The sequence below is a fragment of the Cinclus cinclus genome, chromosome 14, assembly GCF_963662255.1.
Source record: "Cinclus cinclus chromosome 14, bCinCin1.1, whole genome shotgun sequence".
Lineage (NCBI taxonomy): Eukaryota > Metazoa > Chordata > Aves > Passeriformes > Cinclidae > Cinclus > Cinclus cinclus.
The window spans coordinates 10,570,766-10,596,913 of NC_085059.1; the positions used below are offsets into that span (position 1 = coordinate 10,570,766).

General features: G+C 42.4%; 1 protein-coding gene across 1 annotated transcript; it reads right to left on the reverse strand.

The window, feature by feature from the left end:
• Nucleotides 1–26,014, reverse strand: LOC134049662 (organic cation/carnitine transporter 2-like). Its single transcript, XM_062502241.1, has 10 exons — nt 25,622–26,014; nt 17,090–17,193; nt 14,362–14,516; nt 12,840–13,011; nt 11,765–11,891; nt 6,838–6,938; nt 3,842–4,056; nt 2,394–2,576; nt 1,761–1,896; nt 1–1,207 (listed from the first exon to the last, which is right to left on the reverse strand). The coding sequence occupies exons 1-10, from the start codon at nt 26,012–26,014 to the stop codon at nt 1,120–1,122; spliced, it is 1,674 nt and encodes a 557-aa protein (XP_062358225.1). The 3' UTR covers nt 1–1,119.
• Nucleotides 26,015–26,148: the final 134 nt, after the last annotated feature.

The following is a 26,148-nucleotide window of genomic DNA, read 5'->3' on the forward strand; positions in this document are numbered from 1 at the left end:
TTTTTAAAAAAAATTTAAAAGCAATTCACTGATTACATACGTTAAGTGAAACTTCACTTAGAATGAACAGACCTCACAGCAATCATATAGTGGACACTTGAAGACAGAGAACCAGTGGGCAGAGATACATTCTGAGTTTTGTTCTCAGTACATTCTACCATGAGGTCAAATGCAGTGGCATGATTACCATAAAAATTTACAACTAAATATACTAATTGTGTGCATGTGTACATGGGTGGGAAAAACACAGAACAATGACAGGAGAATTGTTTCCATCTGACAAATTGCACAGAAAACATTAAAACAATTTACACATGCAACTTTCACCACACACTGGAAAGGAAGAATCCCAAACTAACACCACTCCCTCTACACATTGGTGAAACCATCTGCATTATTTAGAATAAATTCAGCCTGAACAAAGGCAACATCCAAGGTCAGATGTAAACAACTTCACCAAGAAGGCACAGTTGAAATCCAGCACTGGAATCAAGAGAATTTTGTGACAGAATTTCAGTGCTAAATATTTTATGCAAGATGATCCTTTCAGTCTATGCTGAGTTAAAACACATCAGGTTAGAATTAATTCTCAAAATCTTTCTCAGTTTGGTTACAAATTCAGCACAGGCAAAGTCATTTGAGTAAGATCACAGAGAGGCACATTCTCATAAACCTTCACTGTAATAAATAAGTTTCCTGTCCAGAAACAGAAGTCAAGGAACCAAAAGCAATGAGCAATTTTTTAGGGCAATTTTTACCTCTTGATGTAAGCATTAGCTCTGGAGGAGGTTCACTGAAGAATCCAGACACCCTGCCGGCCCTTGAAATAATTTTCAAGTATCTTTCAGCTGAACTATAGGTATAAAGTTACAAAGGATTGATCAGATTCTGCTCCATTGTACTACTGCATGAACACAACCGTGGCTGAAAAAATCTCATTGAAGGCTACAGAGTATTTATGTTCTTATAAAAAGAGAATGTAAGGAAAATGGTGTTTAAATTAATAAATAAGGTTAAATTACAGAAAACAAAGTGTTACCACTAGCCCCTTTCTAGAATAAATTTTAGAAGAAAAGTCCATTTAACTTTCAGTCCACCAGGAAATACATAGGAGTTCCATCAGAAAGCTGTGCTTTTAAAAATCTCTGGATTTTCTTCTTCTTCCTTGGAATCCCTTGTGCTACTAGATGGAGGCCTGTATTCTAATCTGGGGGTTGAAGAAGGAAAAAAAACAACTTTAAAAACAGATGAGAGAACCTAGGAAAAAAAAAATCTGAGTCCTGTCTGACATTACAACCTCCTAATTTTAATATCCTGTTGACTTCAGTTGAAAAGGTCCCTTTCTTACACCATGTCTATGCTCATGTGTCATCTTCAATCAGAGCCATGGCAAAAGGCCAAATGCTCTCAATGCCTTTTAGATCAGCTGAACTAAACTGGAAAAGTTCAGCTCTTCCCCAGCACTTAGGATGACTTTCAGGACCTACAACATGTCCATATACCTTGATAAAGCAACACACTTTTAAAATGCATTCCTCAGATGTACTTTCATTAAGTCATCAGAGTCAAACGATAAATTTGGAGCTGAGAGATGTACACATGAACATCTACACTTGAGAAGAGGTACTAAGACTTCAGCTAAGCTTTTGTATTTTCAATAGAGTGACTACCTTTGCTGCCAAAAGCAGCCTCTCCCTCTGACATAGCTAGGCAAGTCCATTCCTCAGAACAGAGAAGTGTTAAGATCAGGTGCCACTTACCCTTTCACCCGCAGCATTTGATCAATGGTGTCAGGAAGAGGCATACCATAGCTTTCAGGCAGAAATAGTGTGAGAATTCCTGACAGCACAGTCAGGCTCCCCATCAGGATGTAAGGCAAGAATCGATCATAGGCACCTAAAAAACACACACGTACACACACACACATACACACAAAACAAAACCAAAAGCAAACAAAAACCCCCCAAAAAGTAAAGAAAAAAAAAAGCAGCATCAGCTCTAAGTCTCTGCCCAGAGAAGCTGTGGATGTCCCATCTCTGAAGTGTTCAAGACCAGGTTGGACAGGGCATGGGGCAACTTAATGAAAGGTGTCCTAGCCCATGGCAGGGAGGTGGAATGAGATTATCTTTAAGGTTCCTTCCTATCCAAACCATTCTTTGGTTCTGTGGTAACGTTCGTCCCAAGGTACAGGGTTTTACCTGTGCAAGATTTGTGCTTTCACTAAAAACAAAACCAAGCAACCCCCATCACAGCCTGACATTCAAAGAGTATGTTGTTATAAATGTGGCTGTAGGAACTCAAGAGAGCAGCAATAAACAGCTGTAAGAAGTGTCCTTATTGAGGCTAGAGAATTGAGTCTCTGGAGCATCTCTCCAGCAGACCAATTAACTCACCAAGGTAAACAAAGTAAGGTGAGAGGATGCTGCCCAGTCTGGAGGCCATGGAACTTGCTCCAACTCCCATGTTTCTTACTACTGTTGGGTAGAGCTCAGCCGTATAAACATAAACCATTGAGAAGGCAGATGTGATTCCAAACTTCCCCAACATCACCAGTAGAATAGACAGTACACGGATATCTGAAATCCAAACACAGTAAGGACTTAGGCTCCTGCAAATTCATTGTATCCTTAACTATTTTGTGTTTATATAACTCCTGCCTAATTAACTCCAGTATCTGGTGTCTTTTTTCCCTGTAAACATCCACAAACATAAGCAACATTCTTTTTTTTTCTTTTTTAAATTACTAGAAGTTAACATTTCTATTTTCTCTTGAGAACAGGGTTTCCTGCCAAGTGAAAAATAAGGAGAACACAGCCAGAACTGCTGAGATCCTCTCAGATTTCAGGGGCCAGACCTCTGCTATTGCAAAAAAATGCCATATATCCCTTTTTAATAAAGTGAACAAAGTAAAATATTTGAAACAAATTATTTTATTTTAGTTTTTCTAAAAACCTGTTTTTTTATTAACATTCTTAGCTACATTCTTAGTTTCATTAACAATCTTAGCTATAATAATTTAATTATAGGAAGTTGGGTTGACTTAAACTGGGACAGTTAAGATTTGCAAATCAAAACAGATAATATCAGTGTCCAAATGACTCAAAGAACAGGGGAAAAAAACCATCAAACCTGGGAATGGAGCACACATATTACCTGTATAAAATAACCAAGGCAGTTCTTGCACGTTCTCTCCTTTGTATATCTTTGATTTGTAAACGTCCTAGGCAACAACTCCTCCCCTCATATTCAATATTATTATCAGTAATGACTTCATAGCCCTATTAATCTAACTGGACTAAAAATACATATGGTTTGAGATCCAATGAATGCTACTTGGCCCTCCTTTCCAGTAGCTACATATTATTTCAATTATCAATACCAGTTCAGTGCAAGCATCTCTGCTTACCAAAACTACTTCCACAATTACTCCATTGAAAGTAACTCTTTAAACAAGCTCTAAACTCGTCAACAGCTGTTTGAGAAGTGAGTTCTGCAGCCCCTTGGAAACTTCCACTTACCAAATTCTGGTTGGTCTAGACCTGGTTTTACACCTGGACCTTATCAGGACACCCTGTCAGAGATGTAGTTCAGAGGCAAAACTGGACTACACCTCTAATCCCAACAGATCACAAAACCAATGATCCACCTTTCAAACTGTAACTGAATGACACGTTGTGGCAGTTACTTGTGCAGCAGCACTGAGAACCAAGGAAGAGGGGCAAAGATAGGACACAAGTATCTGTATTTAGACTCCTTAGGCCACTTTCCTCCACATCTGCCCCGTGCACAGTACTGCACGTCACGCATCATACATATGTGAGACCAACTAACGATTCCATACGTGAAGGCACCAGCTGAATGAAGAGAAGAACACAGCCTCCCAAGAATAATGCAGCAGCCATTGAGTACCGTCGGGGGAGATTGCGAAGCAGCAGCCAGGAAATTATATAGGCTGGGACTTCAATCACTGCTGAGAGGAAGCAGTTCACATACACATCTCCGTGCAAGTTAGGCGTGTCAAGAGAAAGTCCAAAATAGCCAACTGAGATTATCATCCTGAAAGAAACAACAGCAGGGTCAAACAAATCTCTCTTCTTCCTCAGGTTGCCATGAACCTCTTCCACATTTCTATCAAGCAAGAAATGGCTGTGTAAGGCAAATTAAGCATCTGGTGGACTTGTTCACGTCTGAAGCAGCTGAAGGGCTGACTACAGAAACAGTAGGTTAACTATTAAACAATGTGGATTACTGCAATCTTTCAGACTGCTCTTGATTTCAAAGGAAAAAAATATATTACCCTGGGAGGAAAGTGATGATCATTCACACTGCAGTAATGCAGTAGTTGCCATTAATATAGTTTATAGCCTTAACCTGGAAGTCTGAGCTACTCCATTTTACTGCTGCCGAGGCCTACAGCAGCTTTCCATTATGTTTACCCGGGAGCTCTGGGTGGAGAGCATTGTTTCTGGGTCATTATGCTCCTTGCTTTCTGTATAAAGTCAGAGAGGAGGAGTATGGCATGCTGGCAGGCCCAAACATGATTTTTTCTGTCATGCTCCAAGCTGGCTGGGCAGCATCCATATCACATTGCCATGGCTGGGTGCCTGGGCTGGTCAGTGCATCAGGACAGAGCTTGGTGGCTGTAACACTGCCATCTTAATTCCCTGCCAGATGAGAGCTGGCCAGGGAAATACACAGCTCACCTTGGAGACAAAGTCTGCCTTGTCCTGGGAGATGCTGGGTAGAGAAGGTTAAGCTTTACCAACAAGTATTATGTGGTAAATAAGGAAATAATGGGCAGTGGATCAGGACATGTCCAGGCGCAAACATGAGGCACAGAACACCTGGAACTTCATCTCCACCAGCATCTACCTTATAACAGAACCTGGAGCAAAAATCACTGCACAGCCCCAAGTACACCACTGACAAAAGATTAGCTCTTCCTCCTCCTCACTGAATACTGGAAGAGCCATCATGGTCCAGTTGCTTAAAATAAAGCTGTTTAGTATAGGAGTTAACCCCTGCTGCTGTGGTGCCATGCCCTAAGCCATTCTTCTCAGAAGTAGTTCTGCAATGTTTTTCACACCCTGTGCTCCTTGGAGTTATTTTTATATACAAACTGTAATGCTAGAACTCCATTTTAGTAATGGATTGCCTTAGCTCATTACATTGGTGAACCTTAATATAGTTATATATTTTGGAGGAAAACTTCAGTGATATTTTCACATTCTAGGGTGCCATGAAGCCAAACTTCTTCATCCCTGGTGCAAAGCCTGCATAGGGAATAGTTTAGCAGCCTGTTACTTAGCCAAAATTAACAAAATACTCAGCACTATGTAAATGTGATACATTGCTGTCTGCAATTATGCTCTTTTATAGCCCTTTTTTGTGAGAACTTTTAATTCATGATACAGAATATACCATCGGTATACCATGGGCTGGAAAACCATGTGCTGTGAGGAATCACAAGATATTATATCTTTATATATTGAGAAATTAATTTAAAGGAGATTAGGTCACTGATAGACAAATTAGAATTGTGAAAAAATTGCCCGACCTAAGAGAATACTTTTTTGCAGGAGGAGGTAAGATTATGCAAGACAGCTATACCTATTTGACCCTTCCTGCCTATCATAAAACTTGATTTTTGATGTGGCAAAAAGCCCTTCAGTATGGGTTAGTGAATCCAGCAGAATGGATTACATACTGTCACGCCAGTGTTTCTCTCAGCTGCTTCATCCTACCAGAAATGGTGTTCAAATAGGTTTTGCCTTTGATTTCTACAACCACACACACAAAACTGGCTTTGCCCAGGAGCTACTGCCCCACATCAAGCAGATGAGGAGTAGGGCAGTCTCACTTCCAATCAAACATGAGAGTCAGTGACTGGACTTGAGCAGTAAGACATTATATAGACACCTTACTGGCATTTCTGTAAGGAACCAACATTACTCTTCTTTTTGAGCTGTTTTTTGCACAAGTTCCCTTCTCAGTGTGTTTGTGGCCTTCTGCTTTGTGATGGGCAAGAGAATTTGGCTTAAATATAAGCTTAACCATCCTTTGACCTAAGATGCCACATCATCTTGTATGTGCTGGCAGGTCAGTGGACTGAGGCTCTAACTCACTAAGACACAGAAACATCGTTCAAAAAGACAGCATATAGACTTAGTTGGCTCCCAGGCACTTGAGGGACCTTCTTGGTTTGGTCAATAGGTACATGCACTAATTAAACCACACTTGTACAGCCTCTGGCAGGTTGTAAGTTACCCTCTCTGTTTAGAGCTTTACTGAGATTTCTAGTAAAGGAAAAAAACAACCATTTAATCAAATTGAGCATAAAGTATGGCTTCAGCTAGTGAAAACCAAGCTGAAGATGACAAGCAGACAGCAGGAAAATATAGGGAAATCTCAGATGAGAAGTTAAAAGGCAGCATTATCCTTTTAAGAGCCAATACAAAAGAAATGGAAAGATTCTCCTCTAAGTGAGGCATCATGGTCAGATCTCTGGGCAGATGCTCTCTGACATGCAGGGCATGACTCATTCCTCTAAAAAGACTTTGTTATAGTCAGAAGAGCATTCCCCAAGGCCCAAGATCAGGCAGCATTCCCACACATCCATTGCCAGCTAATTAGATTCTTGCTCAGTTCAGGATAAGCAAGTTTCAGAAAGGAACACCAACCTAGATGTGTTTCTACACTGTCACCAAAATGAAGAATCTATGTAACCAGAATTTTGTTTCATCCAGCTAGTCATTGATTTTTGAGCTGCTTTTGTCTGCATCTCTTCAGAATACCTTAATATTTAAAGTTACATACTCCTGAATCACACTTGCTTACCAAAGAAGCACTGACATAATTGTGATAGTTAGGATATTTCGGGTTTTCATTAGATCCAAAATGGTATATGTCTGCTGCTTCTGGGAATTCACATCTTGTAGCTGTAAAAGAGCAAACAACAAACAAAACATGGGAACTTTAAATTCTTGCAAAAATAATTATTATGAAACTAAGTCCTACCACCACCTAATACCTCAGTATTTTGATCTGCTGAATGAGGTGCCCGACTTCTAACAAAACATATGTAAGAGCCAACTATTTGTGAAAGTAAAAGCTCCTCTCTAATTTAAACTTAAAATTTAGGCTGAAATCCTTAACTCTCACAACCAGGGACAAGACTCAAGGAAACTGCATGAAGCTGAGTCAGGGAAAATTTATGTTGGGTATCAGAAAGAGATTGTTCACCCAGAGGGTGGCTGGGCACTGGAACTTCCCTAGGGAATGGCTTCCTAGGGAAGTGGTCACAGCACCAAGCCTGACAGAGCCCAGGAAGCATTTGGACAATGCTCTCAGGCAAATGGTGTGACTCCTGGGGTGTGTCTTGTGCAGGGCCAGGAGTTGGATTGGATGGGTCCCTTCCAGCTCAGCACATTCTATGATTCTCTGGTAATAATTTCCTTTGCCTGAGGCTTCACAAAACAACTGCTTTTTGTTAATTGAATTAAAAAGCAACAGCTTTATATGTCACTATTGGAAGGGTTCTTACATCCAGTTTTGAGCACTGCACCTGGAGAATTAGGCAAATCCACTGCACTCAGACTAGAAGAGAGTAACAAAGATGGTGAGACATTTGAAATAAAGAGCTTTAGCTTAAGGGCCAGAAGACCAAGGACATCTTAAATGACACAGAACAGTCTTCAAATACCAGGAAAAAAAAAGTGATAAACTGTCCTCTAAGTCCATTGCAGACACAGCAACAATTAACAAGAATTGCTGCAATTAACTGCAGCAGGGCAGAGTTAGTAAATGACTACTCAAGCTGGACCTAAGAGTAATGTATTTAAATTGAGACAAACTGGCTAAGGAGCTGAAGAGTGCCCAACATTATCTAGTCTGTTTTTGAGATTATCTTCTAAGAATATGAACAAAAAGACAACACACTTCTCCCTTCCCCATTAAACTTTCCAGCCCCTTAACATAAATCAATTCCATGTAAACAATGTGAGGGTATTCACCCACAAAGTATGAGAACAACTTTTGTGCTTGGCAAGACTGTAAAAATAGAAAGAATTATTTTGGCTTTTATTAGGACTTTATTTAGACTCCTAAAGAAGGGGACTAAGGGAAAGATTTTTCAAAATATGGAAAAGGTGATTTAAGAGAACAAATTCCATTGATTAATACTATCAGCTCTGATAAAGCAACTTGGAGTTTCCCTAACCTCTGCAATAACTTGAAAATTCTTTCCAAATGACAATTGGTTCTGAAGATCTGTATAATGAAATAGCAGTCTGGTATACATCAAATTTCTGTGTATTTGCTTTCATAAATCCCATTTTCTACAAAAGGAGAACAGTCCTTTACCCTTGATGGCTTTCACTTTCCCTGAAGCCAAATTTCTATCACACAAACTTCAGTCACTTCACTTTCTCATAAATCACCTGATTGACCCTAAGTATTCTCCAGTTCTGCCACTATTTGTTGCCAAGAAATAAGAGGGAAAAAAAGAAAAAAAGAGAAAAAGAAAAGAAGAAAAAAGAAAAAAGAGAAAAAAAACAACAAAGAAGAAACAAGCAAACCATAAAACAAAATGAAGAGAAAAATTGAGTCAGTTGATGAGAAAAAGGGTCCTCACCTTATAAGAGCTGGATAAGCAGACAACATAATCTTTACCAGGACAGGTTCAAACAAGAAGCTATGAGAAACGGGCAGAGAAACCAAAATGACAGTTTGAAATTAAACCTATCATCCAAACATTTCTACCCCCCCCCTTAACCAACCAGGCCTTATTTGTGCTTGGCAGCTGGTTTGTGATTTGTCACGTGCTGGACCTCAACTGGCTTGAAATCTCTGGAGTCAAAACTGCTGCTCTCCAGCTGCACAGGTTTGAGGGACTCTCCAACCATAGGTTCGGGTGGCTCCTCCATCCAAAACACACATTCCAAATGCAGGAAGGCAAAGGGCCAGCCAGATTTCTGAGAACCTCTCTGCAGCATAAACATGCTTCCTAAACCCTCAAGAGGATGTAAGCCTTCTGCTTTCCAGCTCTTCAGACAGCAGACACAAGAACAGCGTAAACACAACACTGATGCAGAGTTTTGCACAGATCTTTTGGCCACAATATTATTTTTATCTTAGAAAGCAAAGAGATGTGAGCTCTGCATGTTCATCAAGCTAATTTTCCTTTGATGGTCAGAAAGTCAGTATGTTTTTGAAAGCTGATGTGCTAATGTCTGTAAATACATACCATGTTCTCCAGCCCACGCTACTGCAACATCACCATATCCCCTTGTCCAGCATTTCCTGGGACTAAATCCCTACTCTTGCCCCTGCCTTCTGCCCCTTCACTGTCCAACCCCATTCAGAGACAGCAAACACATCACTGTTTCTTTCTAAGAATAAGAGAGGAGATTCCAGGAACAGTGATGTTAGGCAGATGTTTGAGCTTATTTTCTGTTCTGCTGCTGCAGCACTGGCAACAGATGAGTTTTCATGGCTACAGCATGAGGAAGAAGAAGAAAAAGGAAAAGATGTATTGTAATGAAGATCCCAAGGAAAAGGTATCAGAAGGAGTGTGTTTTCTTGGCATTCTTACTTCGTTCCAGTAAGACCAGGAGGTTTGCCCTACTATCTACTAAGAAGTCTGGACAAACAGCTTTGTCTGCCCCTCAGCAGACTTCAACACAAGGGAAACTGTTTCAATCTCAGTAGCAAACACCTACAGCTTAATGACTTCCCATTCTCCTTAGCCCAGAACAGAAGCATTGTAAAGCAAAGGAGTATATTATACTCATGATATATATTACATGTATTTTCACTTAAATTATTGTATTGATTTGGCATGGCCTGGTTTTTCATTGGGGGGGGGGGCGGGGGCTACAAAGACAGCTCCTGTGAGAAGCTGCTGGAAGCTTCACACCATGTTGAGCAGAGCCAATCCTTGATGGCTCTGAAGATGGGCATGCTGCTGCCCAAAACTGGGCCAGTGACAGAGGCTGGGAACACCGTAACATACCTAAGAAGAAAATCCAAACAAAGTGGAACATGCACAATTTTTCTTCTAGCCAGAGAAGAGGAGGTGAGAACACATGAGAGAAACAACATGGAGACACCAAGGTCAGTGGAGGAAGGGAGGAGCTGTTCCAAGTGCCAGAGCTGAGATTGTTCTGCAGGCTGTGGTGAGACCATGGTGAAGCAGCTGTGCCCCTGCAGCCCATGGGGATCCACAGGGGATGTGGGGATCCACACACAGCCCGTGGGGATCCACAGGGGATGTGGGGATCCACACACAGCCCGTGGGGATCCACACACAGCCCATGGGGATCCACACACAGCCCATGGGGATCCACAGGGGATGCAGGGATCCACACACAGCCCATGGGGAAGGTGTCCATGCCAGAGCAGGTGGATGCCTGGAGGAGGCTGTGACCCAGTGGAGAGAGGGGCCCTGGTTCCAGGCTGGAGCAGCCTGTCCTTGGAGGAATGCACCCCATGAAAAGAGACCCACATCGCAGCACTTTTGGGACGACTGTCTGCCCGTGGGGGAAGTTCATGTTTGCAGCAGGTTCTTGAGGGACTGGACCCATGCCAGAGAAGTTCATGGAGAACTGTTTCGCATGGGATGGACTCCTCAGCCTCACAGGAAAAGGACTCCTCTCCCAGAGCAGTGGAAGAAAACATCAGCGACGAACTGACCAAAACCCCGACATCCTGCCTCCCTGTGCTGTCAGTGGGAAGGAGGAAGGGGCTGGGGGGAAAAGGTGTTTTAAGAGTTTATTTTACTTTTCATCATTCTCCTCTGACTCTGTTAGTAATAAATGCACTTTGCAACTTTAAGTTGAGCCTGCTTTGCCCTTGAAATATTTTTCCCATTCCTCATCTCGCTCATGAAATGAAACCTTTGTTAATTTTTGTTTCCCCTCTCCACTGCTCAGCTGTAGCAGGAGAGGGTGAGAGAGTGACTCTTGCAGGTGCCTGACATTGGGTCAGCCTCAAACCAAGATGATGACAAGACACTGTCAGTTGTCAACCAGCAACTGCCCAGATGGATTCTGGAGATCTGTCATGGAAGGTGTCCATTATCCTGGAATATACAAACAGTTGGTCTGTCTTGACTTTCCAAGGTTATGTTTGAATATGTATGGAACTGCCTCTAAGTTCCTCTATGGAACTACCTCAAGGGCAACCCTCAGCTCAGACAAAGGGAAGATTTCCAGAAAAAACAGGAGTATGTAGGAAAAAAGAGATGGGAAAGATACCTGTCACTACTTCACCTGAAAGGGGCTTGAGTTTTGCTTTCCTTAACATGGATTAGAAATTGAAGCAGAGTATGAACGAGACTAACAGTATTTCTAATGTCACTGGCCAGGATTAGACCTGTGTTAGAGACATACAGAGTTATAGACTCAATAAGCACAGAATCTGTTTGGTGCAAATATTTAGTTCACTAAGCAATAGGTACCTCAAATTTATTATCCTCCCCTGAAAAATAGAGTTTAAAAGGAAAAAGGGTAGCTGGCTGTAAACTGGATGAAAAAGATGTTTGCATTAGAATGCATGTTGGCATTCCCATGGGAATGGGACCACAAAGGCTTTGCAAATCTCAGTGAAGGGAAAGGGTATTGTGCTTTTCAGCAGAAAACTGTGATCTTTCACCCACTTGAGAAGCACATAATGCAGTGCAGTGCATTCATCTGTACGGAATTAATTGCTTTACATAAAGTCCAGCAAACAAGTAACCAGACTTGGACTGCTAAACAAGTCTTACCTCACTAGAGTCAAGTATTACATCTGGGGCTGTAATGCCATTAGTTTTTGCAGCTTTTCTGATTATGTCTTCTGCCTCCTGAAACCTCCCCTGGGAGACCAACCACCGAGGAGACTCCGGAATGACCCTGCAGAGAAGGTTCAGAATAACAAGCCTTCATTTCCATAGAAAGCACTGCTGAAGGGACCGACACATTGTTCCAGGCAGGAAGATCTCCAAACGTACCACATCTTCCAGGAATTAGTACAGTGACAACAGAAATCAGATTTACAAGAGCAGACTAGCGTAAGGAACAAGACCAGACAAATATGCCCTTACGGATTCCAGAAGTGCTGAAAGAATTAGCACTGACTCAGAAAAAAGAGCAATCCAAACATTCCAAGTATGGGATTAATTTAAGAAATTCAGAAATGTGAACACACGAGTAGCGTGCTGTAGGTTAAGAAGCATATCCTTAGAGGCTAACACATATAAAATTAGTAACTGTAAATTCTGTCACAGAAAGGCAAGTCAGAGAGCAGAATTCCACAGTCATTCGATTATGTAAGAACCGAGATGGAAGCACAAACACAACTGCTACTGTAAGTGAAGGAACACCACCACCACGTGGACTATTTCAGCTTTACATGCCACTCAAAAGTAGTATTTTAACAACTACAGAAGAAAACATGGAAGTGCCACAGCTGTGCAAGTAGTGTTTTATAGTTTGTCATATCTGTGTCACCCTATCAATGCCCACAACAACTGGTTTTTCCTTCTGCCCTTAGTTCACACCTATACTTAGGAGCCTGGCTTTCAGTGCAGAAGTATGAGTTTTATCAATCTTTTTTTTGCTCTTTGCATGTGCAAGACTTAAAAATTTTACAAAAGCCTATAGAAAATGAAGAGTAGGGTTTCTGGGCATTAGTCAGATCACATACAACACCATGGATTCACAACTAAACAACTGGGAGAGTAAAGGACACAACATCCATTCTTTACCTATCCACTCCTGAATTTCATTAGCGTCATCATCTTAAAAACCTGCAGACAGGACCTTCTAAAGACTAAAGTCTTGTAAATTAGTTGTACTCACCACCAGAGTGGGATGCAGAGCAGCCCAGGCAGGGTGAGTGCCAGCAGCAGCATCCGCCAATCTCGGATGAAGAAAGCAAAGAGAGGCAGCAACATGTAACCAAACGCGTAAAAGATGCACACACCCAGCGTGCAGAACAGCACACGGACTGATTTGCCAAGGATTTCTGTGCCTGTTCAAAACAGCAAAGGGATTATTAGCATTTTAACTTAATAGCAACCAAGTAGCTTAATAAAAATACCCCCAGCAATTGGCTTTGAAATGCACTGCACTGCAAAGTTGCAGGATATAGCACTCTGCTGTCTAGTTGGAGAGGCACTACACAGCTGCTTCATGCTGTGATTCTGCATCAACAGAGGAAATTATATGTGTAAAAGAACTGGGCCACAGAGCATTTCTGTAACTCAATACGTAGGTCACATTTTTGTAATTTTATCCTTTTAGAATCTCACATTTTACCTGACGAGCTGAAATCACCTGACATTCTCAACAGTTAACTGTAGCTTGATCTCCAGAATCCTCTCCATCTTATGAAGAGTGATCAGCTTCTTTAAGGAATAATTCAAAGCTGCCTAAACTAAGTTCCCAGCCTGTATCACCTCTAAAAAAAACTAGCCCAAAAACCTCACAGTCTCTTGGGGTAGATCATGTTGATCACAAAGACCAGACTACTGTTAGAGGAATTAAATGCATGAACAGGTGTCAGTGCCCCCCTCTGAAATGTTTTGGGACCTGCAAATCAAGAGACAGAGAAAAAAAAAAAACCACAATCTTTCTTTTTTCCATGAAAATCAAAGAAGATACCAGAAGCTGCAGCAGCCTGTGTGCAGTGAGGTTACCTAAGCACTGCTTTTACCCCTGAACTGGCCTTCCTTGGCTCAAAAATAATTTCTTGCCACCATTTTGTACTTTGGAGAGTGAGGTCACTGTAAATAGCATTTTTTAAAAAAATCTCAGATTCATGAGGTAATTCACATTCACGATTAAATATGGTCTTAGAAGTATACAAAGTAGTAGTATAGAAAGTATACAAAGCAAAAGTAATTTAAATTTTTACTATACGCTGTTTAAAGAAGACTTCACAAAAATTACTCTACCTACCTTGGTTCTTTTGCAACTTTTAAATTAAACAGGTATTTAGGTCCCAAAATGAACATCAGAAATCCCTGAAAAATCATAGAATCATGGAATGGTTTGGGTTGGGAGGGACCTTAAAGATCATCTAGTTCCAATCCCCCCAAAAATCACATCTCACATGTATTATCTTCCTAACTAGAAGATGGACTATTTCAAACAGTCAGTTTATGGAGTTTTGCCTCTTTTAGGATGGTAAATCATAGTTCAAATTGCACCTCTATCAGCTGGAAACTTCCAAGGAGAAGAGAAGTTATTCATGCATGGTAAGGCCACATTCTTAACGATGCTGCTTGGCAAAACAAATCAACCCTAAGTCAGTACTGAAAAGGAGCAGGAAAAGCACACAATGAAAGGACACATGCAGTGACCAGCAGGACTTTCATACCAAGAACAAATGCTGCCACGTAGTTAGATATCTGTCCCATGCCAACCAGCACAAACAACACTGAAAACATCTCCCAGCTGGTAGAGAAGACCTGTATGAAACTGAAGCCAGTCTGCATTGCCAGAGTTGCAAACAGCACATTCTTCCTGCCGAACCTTCCACGGACAGATTAAAAAAAGAAAGAGAAGGGGAAAAAAATATAATTAAACATCATAAATGAAATCTGCAGAAACAGAAAAGTAAAATTACTTCTATGCATACTTAAGGAGATACAAAATTTCTGCAAAAAGCAGAGGTTCAGGAAATGCAACAAAGGCACAACTATTCCAAACACATTAAAAACATCACTGGCCAAGAGAAAATAATATTCCAAGGGCTGCTAGTTAAGTTGTCTTTAATTATGTGCTGGAACATTATTCCTTTCTTACTGATAGGATGAGCAGTGAAACAAATCATTAGGAACAAGTTACTTAAAGTGCAAGAGTACCCAATGCTTCTCCTCCTCCAAGGAGCACACAGTCCATGAGGCAGATCATCTTAAGAAAAAAAGAAAAAAAAAAAAAAAGAAAGGCTTCTGAAAGAGAGGGAAAACTCAGATTTGGAAGATGCTATTGGCAGTCAGTTGTCCCATGCTGCAATCTTCATTCCCTTTGGTTTAAAAAATGAACAAAAATTAAGGGATTCTAGAAGACCTCACGATGAAGTATCAAAAAAAAAAAAACAACAAAAAACCAAAGAGAAAAGAAATTAAACTAAACTCAACCCATCAAGCTGCTGTAAGAGTGGTTGCTGATGTCCTGGCCCAGGGCAGCCCCACACTGTTAGTGAGTGCAGGTTTCACAGCTCCAAAGTCTGTGTTGACCTGCAGGTCTACTGCTGGTGTCGTGGGCACCAGGTGGGTCACAACACACGAAGAACAGACTGTCACTCGAAACCCCCAAATATTTTGTCAACCTTCGTGTCTCAGGCTCATTGCAGGCAGCAGAACTCTGTAGGCAGCCTTGCTGGAGCATTCTCCTCATGGAGAGAAGAAGCTCTTGACCATGAGCTTGCTGTCCTTCAGTGGCTACAAGTAACTGGATGGGCTGCATCAATGGTCTCCTCACCTGCACCTGGTGAGGATCTTTGCTACCAGGTTCTTTACTACGAGCAGGAGATTGCCAGGAGTGTGAAGGTAAGAAGCTCATGGATTCTGCACCAGACCAGCTCCAGCTTCACCTGCCAGGTAGTCACCACGGGAGACACTCAGGACCCTTGTATCAGACAATGAGCTCTTCAGAAGAAAGCACCTGAACCTTCTGAAGCAGCAGCACCAAGAAAGGGTGGTGAGAGACTCCCCACAGTGAGGAGGGGAATCACCCCTCACATGGGAAGGCAGCAGAAGAGCATGGAGCTCTGCCTGGGGATGAGTGACAAGCCATCTGAGATCATGGGTTGGGATTAGCAGGGAGGCCAACACGGGTGGTAGGTGTCTGCCACAGCCAGCTTCTCAGAAAAAAGCAAACAGAGCACCAGAGCAGGGTGGTGCACAGCAGCACAGGAACCTCCTCATGGCCAAAGGCACTAGCCATCATAAGGGCTTTGAACACTCTAGGACTCGTTGAAAGGACAAAACCCAGGAGGTTTCTGGAGCTCACTAGTGATGACTTGCTAACACAGATGGCTGAGGAGCCGAAAGGGAAAATCTGCTGGAGCTCACGCTTGCAAACAAGGGTGAAGTGACTGGGGGTGCGAGGGCAGGCAGCAGCCTGCTGGCTGTGCAGTGGGAAAGAGCTGGACTGGGAGGGGAGGAACAAGGCAGAAGGAAGGATCACAGAGAGCAAACACTGGCCTGCCCAGTGATTTTTTGGGAAAAAAAACATGGCATATATCTTTGGAGGTACATGAGGCCTGGTTTAAAGATCACTGTCTCTAAGCTTGAGATTGGTCCAACCTGACACGCAGGAAACCATGGAATGGCCCTAAATGATGCCACAAGATTTGAAGATTAGAAATTTTGTTTCAATGAAACAGAAACTTTGCAAGTATTAGCAAATCAGAGGACCACACATTGTTCTCAGGGATTCTGGAGGACAGCACACAATGCATTGCACAGTAAATCCCAGGGAGAGAATCAGAAAAACTTAGCTCTAGAAAATACAAACAACTGTTGGCATCACAAAAATTAATTATGTCTTCCTTTTTTTAATATTTGTACTGATTAACAAGAATTGCTTCTCTTGAGTACAGCCGAACAGCATTTATGTTTCCACAAACACACATCATTGGACTTAAATGCTGTATTTGATGATGAGAAACAGCAGATATAGCTGTTTATAAAATGAAAAAGTCCCAAATTGACCTAAAAAAAAAAAGGAAAACAAGCCTCAGGGATCCCTCTGAACAGAGTCTAAAATAAATACAAGAGAATGTAATTGATGAGATTTTTCCACACAGAACTTATCTCCTACACCTGTTTTCTGTCATTAAAAAACCAAAACAGTTTACTGCAGAGTGATTTCGTTGCAAGAAATAGATGTAGATAACACCTACTAACAATCTTTCAAAATTCTGCTCTGTCTCAGTACATTTCTCTGCACATTCTGTGTACACTCAGGACTCAGGTTAGCCAGTCACAGAACGAAGACATGTTAGTAGTTGCAGAAAGACACTAGTAGGAAAGCTGACGTACAATGAATGCCTACAAATGAGCATCAAAGAGACAGCAGCTCTGGTGTATATACTTTACTTGTCTGAGAGCTGTCCTGAGATGAAAGATCCCAGCAGGACACCCACAAAGAACAGGGAGGTGCTCAGGGGTCCCTTCCAGTCGTTGGCACATACGAGATTCCACTGCAGGGAGAGAGAATTGGAAATTTTAATAAACTGGATTTCCCCTCCCTCCTAATCTCTGCTGAGCCAGGTTTGGAAAGAGTGAGAACAGAATTAAAGAATAGTTTGAGCTGTAAGGGGCCTTAAGGACAATCTCATTTCAACCCCTTGCCATGGGCAGGGACACCTTCCACTATCCCAGGTTGCTCCAAGCCCTGTCCCACCTGGCCTTGAACACTTCCAGGGATGGGGCAGCCACAGCTTTTCTGGGCAACCTGTCCCACAGCCTCACCACCCTCACAGGGAAGAGTTTCTTCTTAATATCCAATATAACTCTGCCCTCTGTCAGTATGAAGCCATTCTTCCTTGTCACTGCATGACCTCGTAAACAGTTCCCAAACCTGATCTCCCTGCATATAGTAATGTTTCCCATTAAAAATTCACATTCTTAATTTAAGAAAAATTGAACTATAGAAACAACAACATACAAAGAAAAAGCTTCTTTATTACATTTTAATATGGTTTTGAGAGGCAAGAGACTGCTCATTCTTCACTGGGAATCTAGCCTCAATTAGAATCTTTGAAATACACACCTAACAAACAAAGATTTCCAGAATTAAAACAAAAATGAGGAATAAAAGAAAATATTGACTAAATAAAGTCTTCAATAGTTTTCAAGATCCTACCTAGTTCACTCAGATGCTTTTGAAACAGCATTTGTGTTATTTTTCCATCTACATAAACAACTATTATTAAAAAACTCTTAGTTCTATTTTGGTTATCTGAGGGGGGAAAAGCGTGTAAATACTAGAAGAAAGCACAAAACCCAGCAGGGATCCCTCACGCCCTCCTTCAGAGCTATGTTCTAACTGGAGGACATAAAACCAGTTTCCCAGAGCTCTCCCAGTACCTGCTGCCAGAGGGCAGGTGCTGCAGCCCTGCAGGAGAGGAACTGGGAGGCAGCTGCTTCTGATGTGAGACCAAACCCTCCTGAGTTTAGTTATTCAAACAGCCCCCCTCAAGGCCCCTTCCAATGTTTTAGCAATGGAAAATTTTAGGTTTTAATCTGTATTAAAAACACCAAAATTGAAAATATTTAATCCTCCTTGTCCCCCAGTTACAAACAATTCATTATACTTTTTTCAATTCATTGAAGGGAAGACCCTTTAATGCTTTGATCTGCTTCACAATAAACACCCAGCAGTTGCTGTGTGATCCAGTTCCCCCATCCATCTCATTTGTAGTCCTGCATGTGGGAATGCTGGTGTTTCATCATCTGCCAGCCCCATCTCCTCAGCAGTAAGCCTTTGACTCTAGTAATGTCACAGCCCTTAGCCTACAACTACATCCTAGTCCATGATTTAAGGCTGGAGGATCACTTAAAACTATGCACAGAATGAACAACACCAGAAATGGCCTTCCACTGCCAGATTCCTATGTCAAAATTCAACTGGGCCATCACTTACTTAATGGAATAGCATCCAGTTTTGAATTAGAACTGGAAACTGTTCCAGAGATGAATTATGGTCATTCACACAGGCTACACTCTCATCAGCTGTCTAACTTTAGCTGTTAGCTCTTATCTTATAAATATAAGACAGTCACCATGTTTATCATTTTTAAGGTCAATATGCACCTTTTTTCAATTTGTAACTGTATTCAGGTCATTTCACAACCTCTCCATTGATAAACCTGTTTGCGGTTTTATTCTGAAAAATCTCTCCTTCTCTCAGGTTTCACAGCCCTCAACATTTCCCACCCCAGGCCTTTCCAGCCTTACAGCACCTGAAGCTCCAGGCAGTGCTCGAGCACATCCCACCAACACCATCAATTAGGCATCATTACAGAAGTTTCTTCCAGAACTTCAGCTTTCTAATGTGTTAACAAATGTATTCCACTCATGGTAAGGAATTGAACTTACTATAGTCATCAACATCACTTAGATTATGAACTATAATTAACCTTTATAGTTAAAACTGCATTATTCAACAAAAGCTATACTTTATTATAGACAATAGAAAGCTTGAGCCTTTCTGTCATAACCACAGAGGCTAAGACAGCTAGGAAGCTTCAGTAAAATATACCTGGCAACTTGGCAACACCAGCAAATGACTGCTATCAAATTTTTAATTTATACAGGTCAAAAGTTTTAGTGGTTAACATATGTCTTTATAGGATAACACCTACCAGAGAAACCAACACCACAAATGCAAATCCTGCTATTATAAAGATTTGCCTACTCACAAAAAGTTATCTTTGTATCAACTACTGCAGTCAGCCAGCCTCAATAACAGAACTAAAACCTATCTTGGTGATTAGTCTATCATTACTAAATAGGTCATTACTTTCCAGCTGATCACCCTGTGCCTCTGAGACCACCACCTCTATTCATCTGTCCTATACCCTGCACTTCAGCACAAGGCTTGCACAACACTTGGATTTCCAGACACTGGCATGCTCGTGTCCCATAACAAACATTTTCTTCAGATCACTGAGGTGGAGACCTTTCTTGGAAAAGTTCATGGTATTAAAATGTTTAGCACAGCTCTGCCAAAACCTTCTTGCATTGGCAGGTGGAAACTTACTGAGCATTCAAATGTGGCAACGATTACCAGCTTGTTTTACTGGCCTCTCATGCTGTCATGCTGAAGATCACTTGAACGAGGCACCAAAGAGAACTTCAACATCAAATTTCCAAAGCAGAACTACCTTGGTTGTACAATACCAGTACTCCACAGAAGTATGGCAATTAGAACAAAGGGATTTTAAGGTCCATTGCCCTTTGCCCCAGTAAATAAATGTCAAAGTCTTCAACTTATTAATGACACACCTTTGAGGTGTATTATATCACTTGGCAGCGATGATGGCATCATCCTTCCAGAACCATTTTGCAACCATACCCTTCCCTCAACTGCACATTATCCAAGGGGAAGTCACCAAGGCATCAATGCTAGATCAGCATAGCAAAGAGCAAGAGTCCCAGGTGTAATTACTAATTAAACCCTGCTGCTAGCAGTGCTGTTTGGACACAGCATACCATGACCTAGTGCTCTAAAATCATGTGCTATTTTCAGTTATTAGTGTCTTTTGAACTAGCCTGCTAGCTGTAACAGCCTTTGCCCCTTATCTTGTGAACAAGTTAAGGTTAACCTCGGCAAGGTATCTGGGCTTCAAACAGGAGAAAAACATTTCTGCTCTGTTTTTGAAGAGCAGCTGCTGATGTTGTGAAGCATCGAGCTGCTCAACACTGCTATGCAATGGAACAGAGCATTCTTGATCTATTTTGTTATAACTTTAGGACATCCTCTGTTGCAATTTGAACTTACCTTCTTACTCATCTTACAGATACTTTGCGATTTTTCTGCTTCACAGGCAATTAATCAGGTTGGGGTGATGCCTTTCAGCAGCCTCACACCCAGCATGAATGATCACTAGTGCACCTGAGTTGAGGTGTGCTTATGCACCTCCGTAAGCAGATTCTTGGCTGATACCAGTCACTGGTGAAGACAGCTAGGAAGAGGGGATGGGAAAAAGAGAACAGGCTATGGAGATGGCCAGGAACATGGACAGCTTGGATTAAAAGGCAAGGGGACAGAAAAGGAGAGGGACTGAAGCAGTTTCTCCTTAAGCACAGGTCTGGGGCACGAGTATTAAACAGCCCCAGGCACTTACAGCCATCACTTACACACCTCTCTAGGAGAGCACTTTCCAAATTCTGCTTAATCTCTTACATGCCAGCTGCCTGAAACCATGTCTCCAAATCCCTTTCTAGAAAAGCAAGCCCAGTGACAAAACTAAGAAGAATAAAAACTCTATAAACTACTCCCTCAGATCTCCTCCCCTCCCACAAACTCAAGAGCCTTCCCTAATGCCATTACAAGAACCCTAAACAAAGCTGGACTATGACAAATACAAAACTTCAAGAGACTCACCTGGTTATACTCCTGTCCTACAAGGAAAAGCCTTATAGGCAAAAAACAATTTTTACAACTACAATATACTGTGTCTTCCCATTCCTTTATTTTTTTAAACTCTTTTCCTGTCTTGCTGAGAATAATATGCATAATTGAAAAATTAAGTGGCTAGTTCCATGGATTAATGTTTTATTTTTAAAAATCAACATGTTAGCAAGACTTTTTGAAGCTAGGCCAGTACTGTGTATTCCCTCCTTCCACTTGCTTCTCTCAGCAAGTAGAGGCACATTCTTCAAAAAATCTCAGTCTCACAAGCAAGTACTGAAAACCTTTGATTCTGAATCTGATTTTGTTTATATCCATACAGGTATTCTCTGCTTACTTGAGAGCTGTGAATGTTATTAAACACCCTTTCCTCTAAAAACACATTCGTATATTCTAAACACTTAGAAGGTCTAGATGTTACATTGAAACTTCCTATCTAAAGCAAACAGAAGTCTTTCTTGCTCTTTTTCAAGAAACACTCTGCTTAATTTTCCCTCCTCTAGTTGTTTTAAATTTTTACAGAGATAAAACTTGACTAGAACAGGAAGGAAATTGCCAAATATTTTACAATTCTGGTGCAGAAACAGAACTGTTCCCCATACATCACGTTTTTGAGACGGCTGGAGAAAAAGGAAAGAGGGCACTGCCATCACCTGAGGTGAGTTTGAATTTAAAAGTAGAGGCGACATAAAGGGAATTTTACCTTGTCACTAACTGTCTGTAGTACCTCTAAAAGATCACTGTTTCCATTTAACTGCAGGCCTATTACTTTTTAACAGTACTAATCTTACATTATGTTGTGGTATCTGTACTTTGTACAATTCCGAACACTACTGCATGATGTGATTTTAAATCATACCTTGAAAACCCCAGCATTTTAAAAATACCTTTGTATATCTGTCAGACATTTGTATTTACTTATTAAATGAAAACCAGATTTTCTTTTCCTTCTTCTGACAAGACTAGTAATACCGAGCTTTTGCAAAGCTGCAAACAGCTTTTTCAGCTCCCAGGGCTGTGAAGTTAAGAGTATGAAAACTTCAGCCACAAAGATAAGCAGATATTAACCTACAACAATAAAAAATAAGCACCTGTTTTAAACGATGATACATAATGGAGATGACTAACATTAATGAAGAGCTGGGTGAGAGCTGAACCTGGATGACACAGGGTTGATTTACAATTCAGCTGCTGGCTCCAGTCCTGCAACAGTCTGGTCTAGTGGAAGGTGTGCCTGCCAATTCCAGGGGAGTTGGAAGTAGATGATCTTTAAGGTCCCTCCCAACCCAAACCATTCTATAATTCTATGACTCTGTAAAATACAACGTCAAGCATAAGCCTGTGTTTTGATTTTGATGAAGTGAAACAATACATCCCTCTGCCTTCCAACACAGTGAACATCGAAAGCTCTGGATAACCAGATGTGTCATAGAGCCCATTTGTGTCCTCCACATATCACTGCTGCAGTCTCCCCTTGCTTCCTGAAGCCCTGGCATAACCCAGTCATCTCCTGGGACTGGAGCACAGCCGGACACTTGAATCCCTGGGGTGCAGAGAATGGAAATCTCTGGGCCCTCGTCTGTGCCCAGAACTTTCTGAACACCCATACAGGATGGAGAACCAGCCCTGTGCTAAGCCTCTAGACACCTGGCAATTCCCACAATGTGCATCCGTCCTCTGCAGAAACCAACAGTCCCTAAAGTTTGCCAATAGCAAAACAGACACAAACCATGCAAAAGTGGCATATACTACCTGCACCGATTTCAAACTGATGAACAATACAACACCTTTTTAGAAACTGAGGGTGAATAAGTGTATCCAAAACTCAGCATCTGTTTATGGTTCACTGTTTAAGTACTCTTGGGTGAATTAAAATGTTCGGACTGATGTATCATCTAACACTTCATTATATCATGTTTCTAGTGCACTCATGCCCTTAACTCCATTGCTCAATTATACTCCCAGTTATTCTGTATAGCCCCATAACAGCCATGACTGGCAGAAGTTAATCTTTTCCCTTAATTATGCCCTGTTTAGTCCTTTTACTACCATGCATGAACTTCCACTACTCCTAAATTAATTTTTTACAGGACTTATGGAAGAATTAGAATGACACAGTTGGCTTCTTGAGCCAAAATACAGCCCTTCTTATGCCCTGAGCTACAGCATTTCAAAAAAGTAAAATAAAGAAAGGGACTTTGTTACACTGGAGCTGGTTAAATACTGCAGACTGGTTAATAACAACCTTCTGTTATTCATCTGTGAGAAAATAAAGTCTCTCTTCAAGTGGGAGAGAACTGAATGCTTTAAGTCACCCCTGAAAAGCAGAACCATAAACAAAGTTTCTCTAAAGTCATGACAGATTCAGCAAAAACTTTTCTTTAAAAAAAAAAGTCCCCCTCCCCCCTCCCAGTGTCAGCTATGGAAATCTGGGACAAAGGTCCTCATGATTATTCAACAAGTTAGGAATACACAACTAAACACAAGATTAGTTAATCATAAAAGCAGTACCACCAAGCCAAGAAATTAAACAAGTTAAACACTAAAAACCTGTAAGTGTGTGAAAGGCCACAGCTCTTGCAAAACTCCCTCAGAACCATTAATATTAGAGGAGAAAAAAATACTGCTGCAGTGCATGATGCCTGGGCAGACAAACATTGCCTCCCACAGACACGGGCTATCTGCCAGGTCACACACACACAACACACCAGGGCCAGGGAGTCTCAGCACTATGTGTGCAGCTCCCTTTTCTTATAGATTGCAAAACTCCTTCATGGTAACTCCAATAGCTCAAGACATTTTAATTAACATCAAGCCAAAGCTGAGTGAAGCTTTAAAGGCAAAACACCAAATCTAAGCCAGGAAAACCATCATAGCACAGCACTTAGAGCAACACCTGTGTGTCCACCTGTGAAAGAGGCCTGTCCCAGAAGATGTCAGCTGCCTTACACCTCCCTCTGAGTACTCAGTCAGTGCATTTCAGCACAGACTGGAGCCCAGAAATTCTGAGCAGCTTTTCTCTTCAGAAAGACAGCAATTCTTTAGAAACAGACGAGGCAATGCCTTGTGCAACTTGTCAGAATCATTCAAACCCTTGACTGAGCTTCCAACAATTCCTGTATTCCCATTTCCAATCCTCCCTTGTGCTGCCATGGCTCCTCTTCCATGTTCCCAAGTCACCTTAGTCCTCTGTGTCCAGATCAGCTTATGGTCATCTGGTACTCACACCCATCACTACCCAAACAATGGATGACAACCCAGTTTATAAAGCAAGAAATCATGGCAGATTTTTTTATGGAGTTCCAGCTTCACAAAACTCATGTCCAGGCAAAGTGAATGTTCAAACTTTATAAGCCTTCTGAAAAAGGCCTATACTTGCACTGAAATTCAAGTATTCCTCAAAAGTACTTCTCAAAATCTGTTTCCTTGCTTCTTAAGTCAACCTGCCCTTGTGGGTCTGGACAGCTTTCTTCTGAAACCAGAGTGACAATCAGCACAGCTTCACCTTTGGTTGGCTGCCCACAGGCCAGACTTGATTCAAGTGGTATACCTGCACAGATAGAAACATGGCCTGTCCCAGCAGGAGAGCACAGAGACCAAAGCAGAGGCATCGTGGGCACAAGGCAAAGTTCAGGGTCCTTTGAATAAAGCATCAAAACAGGGCTCCCCAAGCCATGCATTTTGCACAACTCAGGATGACTCTAAACTGTGACAGTGGTGACACATTGGCACAGGCTGCCCAGAGAAGCAATGAATGCCCCATCCCTACAAGTGTTCGAGGCAAGGTTGGACAGGGCTTGGAACAACCTGGTCTAGTGGAAGGTGTTCCTGCCCATGCCAGGGGGTTAGAACTAGATGTTCCTTAAGGCCCCTTCCAACCTAAACCACTTCGTGATTCTATGAGTTCTACCACCTTTATTTTGTTAAAGAAAGAAAACAAACGCTGTTGATCTCCAGAGCTCAGAGACATGTCTGTCACATCAAGCAACCTGAACCCAGTGCTCACCCTGCTCCCGCCCCTTGCACAGATACCTGATGAACCAAGAAGCATTCGCACAGTGTGACCGGTTTTGCTGCGTAAGGAAACGGGCCGGACGTGGAAGCTTATTACAGAAACAAAGAATGTTAATGGATTGGAAAGGACCTTATAGATCATCTAGTCCTTGCCATGGGCAGGGACACCTCCCACCAGACCAGGTTGCTCAAGGTCTTATCCAACCTGGCCTTGAACATTGGGAATCCACAACCTCCCAGGGCAACGTGTTCCAGGGTCTCACCACCCTCACTACAAAAATTTCCTTCCTCGTTCTTATGAAAACGAAAGTGAACAGAAGACCTCAACATAAACTCGGCACGGCAGGTTTAATAGCAGATCATTGTCCCGGCAGAAACCCCCAGAACGCGGCGGAGCTGTACCGGTACTGCCATAACCCCGCGGTTCTCCCTGGCACCCCGGGGCTGCCCCAGAGTCCCCTCCCGCTCCCGCGCACCTCGGTGACGATGGTGGAGCGATAGACATCGCGGCTGTACTCCCAGCCGTCCAGGCACGGCTCCTGCTCCAGCGCTTCCAGTTCCACGTCGGAGCCGGGTCGCAGCCCCAGCGCCGAGAAGTTGGCGAGCGCGGCCAGGCGGTAGCGGCGGCAGCGGCTCGGCGCCTCCTGCCCGTCCCGCAGCTCCAGCGGGATGCTGGCGTTGCGCCACTCGCCGCTCAGGTTGGCCCCGCGGGGCACGACGCACCGGTGCTCGGGCGTACCGGCCAGGAACACGATGGACAGGCCGTTGAAGCCATTGGGAATGATGCTGGCGCTTAGCAGGAAGAAGACGAGGCGCTGGAAGCGTCCCCATTCGCCCAGGAAGGCGGTGGCCGCGTCGTAGTCGCACATGGCGCGGCCGAGCTGCGGGCGCCGGTAGCCGCGGCTGAGGCTGGCGCGGGCAGGAAGCGGCCGCTCCGATCCGCCGCGGGGCCCAGCGCCATGGGCCGGGCTGGAGGCGGGGTTTGAAGCGGAGCCCGCGCAGG